The sequence below is a fragment of the Triticum aestivum genome, chromosome 5D (genome assembly GCF_018294505.1).
Source record: "Triticum aestivum cultivar Chinese Spring chromosome 5D, IWGSC CS RefSeq v2.1, whole genome shotgun sequence".
In the NCBI taxonomy this organism is placed as follows: domain Eukaryota; kingdom Viridiplantae; phylum Streptophyta; class Magnoliopsida; order Poales; family Poaceae; genus Triticum; species Triticum aestivum.
The window spans coordinates 33367503-33383566 of record NC_057808.1 but is presented as its reverse complement, the minus strand read 5'-3'; the positions used below and the strand labels follow the sequence as shown (position 1 = coordinate 33383566).

At 52.7% G+C, this 16064-nt stretch overlaps 1 protein-coding gene across 1 annotated transcript; it reads left to right on the top strand.

Moving 5' to 3' along the window:
* The first annotated feature begins 10395 nt into the window (after positions 1-10395).
* Positions 10396-15053, top strand: LOC123119242 (probable inactive receptor kinase At2g26730). Its single transcript, XM_044538966.1, has 2 exons — positions 10396-11950; positions 14138-15053. The coding sequence occupies exons 1-2, from the start codon at positions 10588-10590 to the stop codon at positions 14800-14802; spliced, it is 2028 nt and encodes a 675-aa protein (XP_044394901.1). The 5' UTR covers positions 10396-10587; the 3' UTR covers positions 14803-15053.
* The last annotated feature ends 1011 nt before the right edge of the window (positions 15054-16064 follow it).

The following is a 16064-nucleotide window of genomic DNA, read 5'->3' as shown; positions in this document are numbered from 1 at the left end:
ACCTAAGGACACAGATTTGATTTTTCGACCAATTTATATTCACTGGAGCATGTGCATGTAGTTCAAATTTGAATTATGCACATAAAATGCATTGAAAACTCAGTTAATGCATAAAAATGTCCAAACGAACCCAGAAAAATCACAAAAGTTCACACAACACTCCTGTTGTTCTATGTTGACACGAGAAAAAAATTTGAAAGCAATAAGAGGCAATGGATATCGTTTCGTCCCCACAGGTGGGACGTTCTCTACCGAAAACCATCTTGCTTGTTGTCAGAAGCTCCGGTTTGTGAGAAGCATATACCAAACCTGCCCCAAATGGGACAAAATTTGTACCACGACATGTTGATGCTGCTCCATGATAGCATGCCAAGTTTCATGAATTTCAGACGAGTTTTGGATTTACTAGAATTTAAAAACCAGGCATCTCAATGATTTGCCGGAAATCAATGGTGCCCCGGTGTTTGAAATTCATTCCCATTTCTTGCATGGGACCTAAGCATGCATCCAAGGACACAGATTTGATTGTTCAACCAATTTATATGCACTGGAGCATGTGCATGTAGTTCAAATTTGAATTATGCACATAAAATGCATTGAAAACTCAGTTAATGCGTAAAAATGTCCAAATGAATCCCGAAAAATCACAATAATTCACACAACACTCCTGTTGTTCTATGTTGACACGAGAAAAAAATTTGAAAGCAATAAGAGGCAATAGATATTGTTTCGTCCCCAAAGGTGGGACGTTCCCTACCGAAAACCATCTTGCTTGTTGTGAGAAACTCCGGTTTGTGAGAAGCATATACCCAAACCTGCCCCAAATGGGAAAAAATTTATACCACGGCATGTTGATGCTGCTCCATGATAGCATGCCAAGTTTCATAAATTTCAGACGAGTTTTGGATTTACTAGAATTTAAAAACCAGGCATCTCAATGTTTTGCCGGCAATCAACGGTGCCCCGGTGTTTGAAATTCATTCCCATTTCTTGCATGGGACCTAAGCATGCACCCAAGGACACATATTTGATTTTTCAACCAATTTATATGCACTGGAGCATGTGCATGTAGTTCAAATTTGAATTATGCACATAAAATGCATTGAAAACTCAGTTAATGCATAAAAATGTCCAAACGAACCCCAAAAAATCACAAAAATTCACACAACACTCCTGTTGTTCTATGTTGACACGAGAATTTTTTTTGAAAGCAATAAGAGGCAATGGATATCGTTTCGTCCCCAAAGGTGCGACGTTCCCTACCGAAAACCATCATGCTTGTTGTGAGAAGCTTCGGTTGTGAGAAGCATATACCCAAACCAGCCCCAAATGGGACAAAATTTGTACCACGACATGTTGATGCCGCTCTGTGATAGCATGCCAAGTTTGATGAATTTCAGATGAGTTTTGGATTTACTAGAATTTAAAAACCAGGCATCTCAATGTTTTGCCAGCAATCAACGGTGCCCCGGTGTTTGAAATTCGTTCCCATTTCTTGCATGGGACCTAAGCATGCACCCAAGGACATATATTTGATTTTTCGACCAATTTATATTCACTGGAGCATGTGCATGTAGTTCAAATTTGAATTATGCACATAAAATGCATTGAAAACTCAGTTAATGCATAAAAATGTCTAAACGAACCCAGAAAAATCACAAAAATTCACACAACACTCCTGTTGTTCTATGTTGACACGAGAAAAAAATTTGAAAGCAATAAGAGGCAATGGATATCGTTTCGTCCCCAAAGGTGGGACGTTCTCTACCGAAAACCATCATGCTTGTTGTCAGAAGCTCCGGTTTATGAGAAGCATATACCCAAACCTGCCCCAAATGGGACAAAAATTGTACCACGGCATGTTGATGCCACTCCATGATAGCATGCCAAGTTTCATGAATTTCAGACGAGTTTTGGATTTACTAGAATTTAAAAACCAGGCATCTCAATGTTTTGCCGGAAATCAACGGTGCCCCGGTGTTTGAAATTCATTCCCATTTCTTGCATCGGACCTAAGCATGCACCCAAGGACACAAATTTGATTGTTCAACCAATTTATATGCACTCGAGCATGTGCATGTAGTTCAAATTTGAATTATGCACATAAATGCATTGAAAACTCAGTTAATGCATAAAAATGTCCAAACGAACCCTGAAAAATCACAAAAATTCGCACAACACTCCTCTTGTTATATGTTGATACTCGAAATTTTTTGAAAGCAATAAGAGGCAACGGATATCGTTTCGTCCCCAAAGGTGGCACGTTCAATACCGAAACCATCACGCTTGTTGTGAGAAGCTCTGGTTTGTGAGAAGCTTATACCCAAACCTGCCCCAAATGGGACAAAATTTGTACCACGACATGTTGATGCCGCTACAGGATAGCATGCCAAGTTTCATGAATTTCAGACGAGTTTTAGATTTACTAGAATTTTAAAAACCAGGCATCTCAATGTTTGCGGCCGAGTGACAGTGGCAGGGTGTCTGAAATTCATTCCCATTTCTTGCATGGGACCTAAGCATGCAACCAAGGACACATATTTGATTTTTCAATAAGTTTTTATGCACTGGAGCATGTGCATGTAGTTCAAATTTGAATTATGCGCATAAAATGCCTGGAAAACCCAGTTAATGTATAAAAATGTACAAACGAACCCTGAGTCATTCCAATTTTTTTGACAACACACCTATAGTTGCATGTTCACTGCAGATATAAGTTCTAACAATTCAAACACCATCCTTTGTAGCTGTGACCCCATTACGTAATTGAAATGATCAAGAAGGTAAATCAAGTAGATCGCACATAGTTTATTATCACCAACCGTGTGAGATGTGGCACAAAATATCTTGGAGCACCGTCGGTGTATAGTACGCCCATGGCTTACGAGAGAAGGTGCGTCGGCTACAGTCCACAGTCGGGGTGTGAAGCACACTAGCTCACTCCCCAAATACCATTTCACTGTTCATTCGTCGCCGGTGAAAGATGGGGACGTGGACCCACGTCGTGAGGGCAACTTCGGTGGCCCACTCCGGCAAGAGAGCTGTTGGGGATCGTTGCAGAAATTAAAAAATTTCTACGCATCACCAAGATCAATCTATGGAGTTTACTAGAAACAAGAGGGGAGTGCATCTTCATACCTTTGAAGATCGCGATGCGGAAGCATTGCAAGAACGCGGTCGGTGGAGTCGTACACGAAGCGATTCAGATCGCGTTCGAATCTGATCTAAGCACCGAACAATGGTGCCTTCGCGTTCAACACACGTGCAGTCCGGTGACGTCTCCCGCGCCTTGATCCAGCCAGGGAGAGGGAGAGGTTGGGAAAGACTTCGTCCAGCAGTAGCACGACGGCGTGGTGGTGGTGGAGGAGCGTGGCACTCCAGCAGGGCTTCGCCAAGCACTGCGAGAGACGAGGAGGGAGAGGGGTAGGGCTGCGCCAAGAGAGAGGAGACTTGTGTCTCTCGCAGCCCCAAAACCCCCCACTATATATAGGGGAGGTGGAGGGGGGCGGCCCCCGGGGCGGCGGCCCCTCGGGGGGGGGGGGGCAGCGGCCCCCTTAGGGTTTCCAACTAGGGGGCGCCCGCCCCCCTAGGGTTTCCAACCCTAGGCTCCTTGGGCCCTTGGGGGGGGGGCACCAGCCCACTAAGGGGGCTGGTTCCCACACAACTACAGCCCATTAGGTCCTTCGGGGCAGGTGGACCCTCCCGGTGGACCCCCGGAACCCCTTCGGTGGTCCCGGTACAATACCGATAAACCCTGAAACCTTTCCGGTGACTAAAAATGGACTTCCCATATATAAATCTTCACCTCCGGACCATTCCGGAACTCCTCATGACGTCCGGGATCTCATCCGGGACTCCTAACAACATTCGGTAACCACGTACATCTATTCCCTATAACCCTAGCATCATCGAACCTTAAGTGTGTAGACCCTACGGGTTCGGGAACTATGCAAACATGACCGAGACATCTCTCCGGCCAATAACCAACAACGGGATCTGGATACCCATGTTGGCTCCCACATGTTCCACGATGATCTCATCAGATGAACCACGATGTCAAGGATTCAATCAATCCTGTATACGATTCCTTTGTCTACCGGTATAGCACTTGCCCGAGATTCGATCGTCGGTATACCGATACCTTGTTCAATCTCGTTACGGCAAGTCTCTTTACTCGTTCCGTAACACATCATCCCGTGACCAACCCCTTAGTCACATTGAGCTCATTACGATGATGTCTTACAGAGTGGGCCCAGAGATACCTCTCCGTCATACGGAGTGACAAATCCCAGTCTCGATTCGTGCCAACCCAACAGATACTATCGGGGATACCCGTAGTGTACCTTTATAGCCACCCAGTTACGTTGTGACGTTTGGCACACCCAAAGTACCCTTACGGTCTCCGGGAGTTGCACAATCTCATGGTCTAAGGAAAAGATACTTGACATTAGAAACAGTCGCGCGCTGCCCTAGTCCCGATCCCAACCCACCACTCAGGCGCTCCGAAGCGCGCCACCAAACCGACCACACACTGCGCCAACACGGACTTGAAGCTTCCACGCCGTCTCACCACGGCACCACGAAGTAGGGGCTGCACAACGATGAGGAGGAGCCGGGACTAGGGCAGCAGCACCGTCGGTACGTGGGAGGGCACAACCTCCACCGTCAACGACGGTAACCGACCGGATGCAATAGCAGGGGCAAACCAGACCCGTGGGCACACAGGTCCGCCCGGGCGCTCAAATGCCTCTAAAGCCCCCGCCTTCGTGCTGCAGAAGACGTGCCAACGCCGCCGCCGCCCGCCGTCCGAGCCGCTCCACCTCATCACCGCGCAGAGAGCAACGAGGCAACACCAAGACCGGCCCGCTAGGACCCGGATGGGGCCCATAGGACCCAGATCTGGGTCGGGATCGCGCCGACGGCCGACCCGCGCCATCCCTCCGCCCCGCCGCCAAAGGGTGTCGCCACCACCGCGACAGGTCGCCGCCAGCCGACCTGCGCCATCCCTCCGCCCCGCCGCCAATGGGCGTCGCCACCACCGCGACAGGTCGCCGCCAGCCGCCACCAGGCCGCTGGGCCGTCGTAGGCCAAGGAACACCGCCGCCGGAAATGCCGCCCGAGCCAAGAATCCACGTTGGGGAAGAGCAGGGGGCCGCCACCGCCAGCCAGGCCAAGGCGCCGCGTGGGCAGCGCCCGGCCGCACCGGCCGGCGGCAGCGGCAGGAGGAGGAGATACGGGGCGGACTAGGCGGTGCGGTAGGGGAGCCGCCCCGGTCGCCCCGCTTGGGGGGCGACGCGGGGGGTGGGGGGATACGGGGAGGAGGGGAGGGGGAGTGGGGCGGGGGAGGCGCTGGGGCGCCCGCGCCGGCGGCGACGGGGGGAAACCCTAGCGGGAGGACGAGAGGAGCGGGATCATGCAAAAAGGTAGCGCCCGCTCGAACGAATGCTGGCAAAACAAGCTGTTTCTCTCTCTCTCTCGACATCATTCTTCCATTCTTTTTCTTAACACGCACTGCTGAAAAAAGATTCACGTTTCCAAATAAGCAAGCTTCATTCGATTTTCTTGCAATGCTGCTTATTACAATATCTCCAACATATTATGAAAAAAAAAACACCGCCGTGCCCAAAACACAACAGTAAACTTTATGAGGCACCTAGGACAAATACACAGCTTGTTTTCCTAGCAATGTTGCTTAATGAATTTTAATTTCTTTTGTCAAAGTGTATTCAAAAGCAGTCTTATTTCAAAGCCCTCGCCTCCCATCTTCCTTGCTTGCTAGCTAGCTGCTGTCTGTCTCTCTCTCTCTCGACAACATTCTTCCATTTCGACCGCGAACATCTCATACATACAGTACGTAGGAACGATTACTATGATGACCGGGCCGGTATGGAGTTGCTCTCGGATTCCCTGACGTAGGTATGTGTCAGGAGAGACACAAGTCATCAAGAGACAAATAACAAAAATACAGAAATAACGAATGATTTTTGTAACGAACAAACTGTGTATACATGCGGCAAGTCTCATCTCCACCATGAGTACGGTGCGCCGGGCTAGTGGGTTGATGGTTAACGTGCTCCCGGTTGTTCCAGCGATACGGCCGGTCTCCGACGGCGACCGGCGACGGCGTACGCAAGCCTCGGCCGCGACTGTCTGTCCGCTAGCAGCACCCGCGGGCCTCCTCTCCATTAGAGTTGTGTGAGTTCAGATTTGTATCATTTTCTTAAGATTATTACTAATATATATTTGTATGACTGTCGGGTGGACGACGGCGAGAAGAGCAGGTAGAGGTAGAAATGCCGATGATGTGTGGATAATATATCTGCACGTGCACAAGTCGCGCACTGTATTGAAGCGGTGACGTGGCTGGCTCAGCAACAGTCAGCCGGGAGGGCAATTGTCTGCACGTGACACAGGTGGATGTTGGGATCTTCCGACAACATGTATCGTTGTACTAGTCGCTTGGAAGATGACATAGTTTAGTTGCTAAAGCATTAAATGAGGGGAGCTTAGCACCAACAAGTGAAGCACCTATACATTGTGGATATTAGTTGCTAAACTTTTTAATATCCTTAGCACCTTATCTAAGCTTTTATGCATTGGAAGTGGCCTGAGATGATCCACATCGCGTAGTATAGGAGTACCATGGAAAAAAAAATCGCTCCGGCGGCCTACTTTCTTGCTAGCACCCACGGTCACGGCGGATCAGCAAGCCGGCCGCCTGTCGCATGCGGTCGATCCATCTGTTTCTTTTATTTTCTCCCTCCGCGTGCATGTGTGGTCAAGTCAGATCGGAGTCGGACAGCTTGGACGGACGGAATTTCCCACTTTACTTAAGCCACAAGCTAGTGAAGATTCACATCTTCCTTGCTTGCTAGCCAGCCCCTGTTTCTCTCTGCGTCGACATCAGCCTTCCATTATTTTCTTAACACACACTGTCGAAAAACGATTCACCGTTCCAAATAAACAAGCTTCATTCGGTTTCCTTGCAATGCTCCTTATCACAGTATCTCAACCAGATTATGAAAAAACAAACACCGCCGTGCCCAAAACACTACAGTAAAATTTAAGGCACCCAGGACAAATACACAGCTTATTTTCCTTGCAATGTTGCTTAATGAAGTTTATTTTCTTTTGTCAAAATGTATTCAAAAGCAGTCTTATTTCAAAGTCCTCTCCAAGCCCTTGCCACAAGCCATTGAAGATTCACATCTTGCTTGCTTGATAGCTAGCCGTTGATTCTCTCTTAGTCGACATCATTCTTTCATTCTTTTCTTAACACACACCGCCGAAAAAAGATTCACCTTTTCAAATAAAGAAGCTTCATTCGATTTCCTTGCAGTGCCGCTTATTACATACAGTATCTCCAACAGATTGTGAAAGAACACCGCCGTGCCCAAAACACTAAGAGTAAAATTTAAGGCACCTAGGACAAATACACAGCTTGTTTTCCTTGCAATGTTGCTTAATGAAGTTTATTTTCTTTTGTCAAAATGTATTCAAAAGCAGTCTTATTTCAAAGTCCTCTCCAAGCCCTTGCCACAAGCCACTGAAGATTCACATCTTGCTTGCTTGATAGCTAGCCGTTGTTTCTCTCTCCATCGACATCATTTTTTCATTCTTTTCTTAACGCACACCACCGAAAAAAGATTCACCTTTTCAAATAAACAAGCTTCGTTCGATTTCCTTGCAGTGCTGCTTATTACATACAATATCTCCAACAGATTGTGAAAGAACACCGCCGTGCCCAAAATACTAAGAGTAAAATTTAAGGCACCTAGGACTAATAAATAGCCTATTTCCTTGCAATGTTGCTTAATGGAGTTTAATTTCTTTTGTCAAAATGTATTCAAAAGCGGTCGTATTTTAAAGCCCTGGCCAGAAGCCACTGAAGATTCACATCTTCCTTGCTTGCTAGCTAACCGTTGTTTCTCTCTCTGTCCACATCATTCTTCCATTCTTTTCTTTCCACACACCGCCGAAAAGAGATTCACGTTTCCAAATAAGCAAGCTTCATTCTATTTCCTTGCAATGTTACTTGTTACAGTATCTTCAACAGATTATGAAAAAAAAAACACCGCAGTGCCCAAAACACTACAGTAAGATTTAAGGCACCTAGCACAAATACACAGCTTATTTTCCTTGCAATGTTGCTTAATGAAGCTTAATCTCTTTTGTTAAAATGTATTCAAAAGCGGTCTTATTTGAAAGCCCCGCCGCCGCAAGCCACTGAAGATTCCCATCTTGCTTTGCTAGCTAGCGGCTGCTTCTCTCTTTGTCCACAAACTGCTCCACACACAACAAGTAAAAGCCGATCCATGCACGACAGATCAATCCATCGGCTGTGAACTCTCTAGTCTTATGCATGTGTGGTTCGATCTTAAACGATGTGCTCATGTGCATAAATCGGCTGGCATGCGTCGTGCACATAGTGCTGCTCTTCTTCCATTTCGACCGCGGCCATCTCATCATACTGTACATACCACAGTACCACATACGACCAATTACTACGATGATTGGGCTGGTATACAACAGATTATATATGTGTGAGGACACGAGTCATTAAGAGACAAACAACAAAAATACAGAAATAAGAGCAACTCCAACGGGCCAACCCGAACGTACGGCGATTTTATCCGTTTTTTATTCGTTTAGGTCGGCCAGGCGGATGCGGATGTCCGCTTCCGTGTTTGGTCGGCGCGTGCGCCCAACACTGATCTGACCCATTTTGACGGCGCTAGAAAAAAAAATGAACGCATGCATATTAAAAAAGTGAAACAACATTAATTAAATATTAAAGCCGGCCACGAAGGCCGGCGAGAGTCCACGCGTCCACATTTGCATTTAAAAAAAATAAAAACAGCCTAAACTACGAGGCGGGGCCCTGCCCTAGGCGTCGTCGTCGTCCTCGGGGTCCGTGAGGTCGATGAGCGTCGGCGCCGGCCTGGCCCAGGGGAACGCCGTGTTCCATAGCGCGTTCATGTCGGGCGCAGGCTGTGCCGGCGCGGGGGGGGGGGGGGGGTGCGGCCGCCTGTGCAGCCGTGGGCTGGCGCGCCTCCTCCTCGGCCTCACGCTGCTCCTCCTCGAAGTCGCGCTCGAGCATCTCGAGGTACTCGCCGTCGCGGCGCTCCTCGTCTACCCGGATCTGGCGCCAGTGCTCGAGGTACGCCGCCACCTGCGCCGGCGTCGCTCCCACCCAGACCGGCGGCGCGCGTACCCACTCGCGCACTACTCCCGTCCAGGAGTAGCGCTCGATGGGGGACGGCTCCGGCTCGGGCTCCGGCTGCGGCTTGACGTGGTATCGGGGTGGGGACGGCAGGGCCAATGGCGGCACCACGTTGTCGCCTGCCGCGGAGAGGGCAAGTGCCTGCGCCATTGCCGCCTCGTACCGAGCCTCCTCTTCCTCCGCCCTGCGCCGCTCGTCCTCCTCGCTCTCCCGGTAGACGGCCGCAAGGGCCGCCTGGTAGGCATCCTCCGCCGCCTGGTCCTCCTCGAGGACGACGAGCGCCGGCGGCGGCGAGCTCCGATCGACCTCGCGCACGCCCCGTCGCCTCGCCTCCTCGTGCTCGAAGGCGAACCACCTCGCCCAGTTGGGCGAGTCGGATGCGTAGGCGGCCTCGCGGCGCTGCTCCGGCGTCAGCAACGCCCGCCGGCGCCGCACCTCCTCCGCGTGAGCCCGAGCCGTCCGCGGCACCGCCGGCACTGGGATCCTATCTGGATCCAGATGCCAGTCGTGCGGCAGGGTCACGTCGGGATACGGCAGAGGCTGGCGGTGCTGCCAGTGCCACTCCGCCTGGTGCACTGGCACGTTCACGCGATGCCTCCGCCGACGCCGGCGGAGGCGGGAGGAACTCGGGGGGAAAGGGGTGGCGGGGGCCTTGCCCTTGGCCTTGCTGCTGCTGGCGACGAATGATTTTTATAACCAACAAACTATGTATACATGCGGAGTCTCCACCATGACCATGAGTGTCGTTAACGTGCTCCCGGTTGGTTGTTCCAGCGATACGGCCGGTCTCCGACGTGGACCGGCGACGGCGTACGTACGTAAGGCCCGGCCGCGACTGTCTGTCCGCTAGCAGCACCCGCAGGCCTCCTCTCCGCGACTGTGTGGTCATCAGCTCGAGCGAATGCTCTTCCGACAGCGGGGACGGGATTTCGCACTTTACCGCAGCCTCAAGCCACATGAAGATTCCCATCCCTCTTCTTCTTTTTCTTTTCTTCTCATTTGGTTGCTAGCTAAGCTACACACTCCACTGTTTTTCTGTCGACAACATTCTTCCATTATCCAATTCTTCTGTTTCTACTACAATGCTTATTATTATCAGGACCTCATCACGTTGCAATAGGCTGGTGTGGGCCCAAACTAGTGGAATGGAATGGAAAAAAAACGAGGCCCAACCGTCCCCAATCTCTTCCCCACCAAAACCGCGCTTGTCCATGTTGCCATGTCCATGCCGCTCTCCTTCCTCTTCCTCCTCCCTCACTCCCCCATCAGATCCCCTCTTCCCACTTCTTCCTCGCCCAAATCAAGCTTCAGCTCTGCTCTAGCCTCGACAATGCCTGGCTTGTAGCCGTCCGTCGCAACTCGCAATGGCGCCCGCGGCGGCGCTGCTGCTGGCGGCCGCTGTAGTCGTCGCGCTGGCATGCCTGGCGCTCGCTGACCCGCCGGCGAGCGAGCAGTCGGCGCTGCTGTCCTTCCTCGCGGCCGTGCCCCACGAGCGCAAGCTCGGGTGGAGCGCCTCCACGCCGGCCTGCGCCTGGGTCGGGGTCACCTGCGACGCCGCCAACTCCACCGTCGTCAAGCTGCGCCTCCCGGGGATCGGCCTCGTGGGCCCCATCCCGCCGGGGACCCTCGGGCGGCTGAAGAACCTCCAGGTGCTGTCCCTCCGCGCCAACCGCGTCTCGGGCACCATCCCCGACGAGCTCCTCCGGCTCTCCGGCCTACGGGCCGTCTTCCTGCAGGACAACGCCATCTCCGGCGCCATCCCGCCGGGGGTCTCCGGGCTCGCGGCGCTCGAGCGGCTGGTTCTCTCGCACAACAATCTGTCGGGTCCCATCCCCTTCGCGCTCAACGGCCTCGCCGCGCTGCGCGCGCTGAGGCTGGACGGCAACCGGCTGTCCGGCAAGATCCCCAGCATCGCCAACCCGGGGCTCAAGGTGTTCAACGTCTCCGACAACATGCTCAACGGCTCCATCCCGCGGTCGCTCGCGAGCTTCCCCGCCGACGCCTTCGCCGGGAACCTCCAGCTGTGCGGCACGCCGCTGCCCCCCTGCAGCCCCTTCTTCCCGTCCCCGGCGCCGGCGCCGGGGATGAGCCCGAGCGACGGCGCGCCCGGTGGGACAGGGAAGAGGAAGAAGCTGTCCACCGCGGCGATCGTCGGCATCATCGTGGCCGCCGTGGTCGTCGCGCTGCTCCTGCTTCTGGCCATCGTGTTCTGCTGCAAGCGGTCCCGGCGAGGCGCGCGCACGGAGGGACCCAAGGGCACGGCCGCGGCGGTGGGGCAGACAGTTACAACAAGACCGCCGCCGGCGTCCGGCGACGGCACCGGCACTGCGTCCTCGCCAAAGGACGACGCCGGCACCTCCGGGTCGGTGGCGGGCGCGGGCGCGGGCGCGGGGGCGGGGGAGGCGAGCCGGCTGGTGTTCGTGGGGAAGGGCGCGGGTGGGTACAGCTTCGATCTGGAGGACCTGCTGCGGGCGTCGGCGGAGGTGCTGGGGAAGGGGAGCGCGGGGACGTCGTACAAGGCGGTGCTGGAGGAGGGGACGACGGTGGTGGTGAAGCGGCTCAAGGAGGTGGCGGTGGCGCGGCGCGAGTTCGAGGCGCACATGGAGGTTGTCGGCGGCGTGGAGCACCGGAACCTGCTCCCCGTCCGCGCGTACTACTTCTCCAAGGACGAGAAGCTGCTCGTCTACGACTACCTTCCCGCCGGCAGCCTCTCCGCCATGCTCCACGGTCAGTAACCAACCATCTTCTTCTTCTTCTTCTTCTTCTTCGTTTCCGAAACCAAAACTACAGTGCATTGCATTGCATAGCATCGCCCGCAATTTACCCGGACAATTCGACGTGACGGCATGCGTAGTCGACGGCCGGCCGGCCGGCCGGCGGGCGGTTCTTCTGGCGCGCTTTTGGCCCTGCTCTGCGTCTTTTCTTTGTTTATCATTGTTTTGTCGATCTTTTTCTCTTTGGTCGTCGCTTTTCTTTGATGCCCAAGCGAGGTAAAAATCCTGGCATGTGCATGAGATCAAAGAAAGAAAAGAGGGATGATGATCCTCATTGCTCGCTGCTGGCTGGAAATGCTGGGGGTCGAGGTGGGGTGGGGCAACACAACACTTGGCATTGGCGAGACAGACAGATAATGGTGTGCGTGCGCTGGCCGCGAGGTTTTTGGGCTGTAAAGCCACGATGATGGTCCTCCTCGTGGATTTTCTTCTTTCTTTATTTACATTCCAACGCTACGGTCCAGAGGAGAAATGCGATGCAGTTTGCTCGCTGTGGGCTGGAACTCACTGAATAGCCAGGTAGTAGTAGTAGCGCCAGTGAAAGCGAGGCGTCTCTGCGCTCTTCTTCGCGCCATATCCGTCGTTATCGTATGGGCATACAGTACCGTACTGTCACTACTGTAGTCCATTTGATAATCCTCTTGGGCTTGGGCCACTTGTGAGAGGGAAATGCCTCTGCACTGCACCGGTGGGCGTAAAGTCTAAAACCCCGCGGCCATGTGCCGGGTCCCAAGTGCTGGGACCCACAGTCAATACCCTGGCAGCACAGGCAAATTTGACAAATTTGACCTATAATCAAAATCAAATCACAGAATGAACTGGTTACGAAACTATTTCACTCCCTGACCCTTTTGTGTAGCGCTCGCCCAGGAGCTAGGCGCTGCACTGTGTAGTGTGGCGCCTAGCTCTCAGGCGCTGCACGCTGACTTGGGCACATATGGGTGCGACGCTGGCCGTGTAGCGCCTATCTGGGAGGCGTTGCACAGTAGGTGTGGCGGGCGCTACACAAAAGGGTCAGGGAAGTGAAATAGTTTCGCAACCAGTTCATTCTGTGATTTGATTTCGATTATAGGTCAAAATTGTCAAATTTGCGGGCAGCACAACGGAGCTAGCTTGCTACCCCGGCAGTATCTACGTACGCATGGCACATCGTACTTGCTGCCCGCATTACTGTATCCGGCAAGCAGAGCATGCAAGATTGGGTTGGGTGCGTGGGTTACAGTGGGAGGCTCTGTTTCTCTTCACGTACACCTTATGTTTCGATGCTAGTGTTCGATTGTGTTTTTTAAATGATGAAGCTGCTAGTGTAGTGTACATTCTCTGCGAGTATGATTAGCAGCGCTGTTTGTGACCTACTGTTCCGCCCGCATTTGACGTTCTAGAATGCCCTACCAGATCAGATGCGCTTATTTAGTGGTGCCCGGGTGTACGTCTGCTCTGTTTCAATGAGTATCTATCTTATAGTTCGGTCCTACTTTATTTAATAACCTACTACGGCAGCTGATTGATTGCTTCGGTGGTTGTTACAACTGTATGGTGTGCCCTCTTGTTGCGATCAAAGGCTCTCTATCTTTTGACCAGTGTATTGGATATAGAGTACTACCACATTTTCTTTTCTTAAAATACTGCTCACCTCTCTTCTTTAATTGTGGACCAGCCGATCAATCAGGGCGATTGATTTCGATTCTTTAGGGGGTGTTTGGTTCAGAAGTCCTAGGACTTTTTCTAGTCCCAGGGACTAATTAAAAAAGACTCTTTAGTAGAGTCTTTTTCTAGTCCCTGTAAAAAAAGTCCCTCCCGTTTGGTTCCTAGGGACTTTTTCTAGTCTCTGGGACTAAAAAGTCCCTGAACCAAACACCCCCTTAGTCTTGCATGATTGTGGGTGTCTTTAGATTAGCAGCAGACTGTTTGAGCGTCAGTTCAAGTTTTGTTAACTCACGTCCCGTTGATTGCATCTGTCGTACGTGATCCTGCTTGCATTTTAGTACTATCACATCATGTACTGTACATTACATTGCAGGTTTGCTCATGTCAGACTGTTAGTCGTCGAAGATCATTCTTTTTTCTTCGAGAAATCGTTAGCAGGAGCTCTGCCTTATCGGCCGAAGATTTTTCTCACGGGAATGGAATTTGAATGCAGGGAGCCGGGGCTCCGGTCGGACGCCCATGGACTGGGACGCGCGCATGCGCTCGGCGCTGTCGGCCTCCCGCGGGCTCGCGCACCTGCACTCGGAGCACAAGCTCGCGCACGGCAACGTCAAGTCCTCCAACGTCCTGCTCCGGCCGGACTACGACGCCGCCGCGCTCTCCGACTTCTCCCTCCACCCGATCTACGCGCCGTCGTCCGTCCGCGCCGGCTCGGGCGGCTACCGCGCCCCGGAGGTGGTGGACACGCGGCGGCCCACGCTCAAGGCGGACGTCTACTCCCTGGGCGTGCTCCTGCTGGAGCTCCTCACCGGCAAGTCCCCGACGCACGCGTCCCTGCAGGAGGGCGACAGCGGCACGCTGGACCTGCCGCGGTGGGTGCAGTCGGTGGTGCGCGAGGAGTGGACCGCCGAGGTGTTCGACGTCGAGCTCGTGCGCCTGGGCGCCAGCGCCGAGGAGGAGATGGTCGCGCTGCTGCAGGTGGCCATGGCATGCGTCGCCACCGTGCCCGACGCGCGCCCGGACGCGCCGGACGTCGTCAGGATGATCGAGGAGATCGGGGCCGGCCACGGGCAGACCACCACGGAGGAGAGCGCGCGGGCGACCACCTCCGAGGAGGAGCGCTCCAGGGGCACGCCCCCGGCCGCCCCGACGCCGTAGGTAGCTCCGGCCTGCCCACGGACATCTCCGGACATCTCTTGATTGTTTTGTTGGATGATGAATTGTATTTTTTTTTCTCTCACTCTCCCTCTATCAAGTCTCATGTCACGCAGGTTTCATTCTTTCTTCCGAGTAAAGTAAATGTTTCTTCTTTTCTTTTTATGCTGTACGCCTTTGTTCAGCCCCTTTTGACCTTCTTTGTGGTACATTGACGCTCCCCCATGCATCATTATACTTTTCTTTTTTCTAAACATCACCGTGTCTCTTTATTCATAAAACGCAGGAATTTCTGCTGAGAGAGCGTGCAAGATACATTCGGCCGGCTCATTCAGACGTAACTTGAGGGCGTGTTTGGTTACTCGCAAAGATTTTCCTTTTCTTTGCCTCTTTACATACTTGCTCCATTTAGGCCTAGTTGAGAAAAATATGCAAAAAACCATCATTTGCATATCTTTTAGTAGTCTGCATGTAGATTGTCTACATTAAGGGAGCAACTTTGGCATGGCGTTTGGTGTCATGTATTGACTAGGCTGGTGCAACTAGAGGGTGTTTGGTTGCATACACTGGATATACGATTAAGAGTAGCTATTCATAGCACACGGAGTTAAACCAGAGTGCCTTAGTCCCTGAGTCCTCTCCGCTGTCAAGCTCTCTCTAGAACTATGGCATTGAAGATTAGCTCATCCCTCGAAAGTTGTCATTGAGTCAGCCCTTAGATACAGCCAGGAGCCTCAAACCCTCCCTCGAAAGCTGTCGTTGAGTCAGTCCTTAGAGATCTACATTGGGGCGCGTCAACAACCCCCCCCCCCCAAAACGCCCGGGTGGATGCCTCGACCTAGACGAGCACCTCAAACGCCCCTGCTGATTGACACCCATCATATCCAGCCCAAAAGTAGGGCAGATATGGGCAGGCCCGGGCGCGATTGGCCACGTCCGCCACGCCGGACCCGACACCCCGCCCCACCGCAAATTGCGCCAAATCCACCCCCTTGACCTACGATTCGATTTGCTCTCCCCTCTCTTATTCCTCCTTCGTGTCGGACGTCTCGTAGCTCCGCCGCCACCTTTGCTCCACCGCTGTTCCGAGCCTCAGCGCCGCCAACACTGCCATTCCAGTCCTCTCTATCGTGCTCGCCGTCGCTGACATCGTTGCCTACCAGAACGCCACCGCAGTACGTCTGCCAACTTTCGGGCCATTGCGCTCTGTGTTCGACACGTTGTCCACCCCGGTTTTTGTGATTTATTCATACAGAAAACAATGG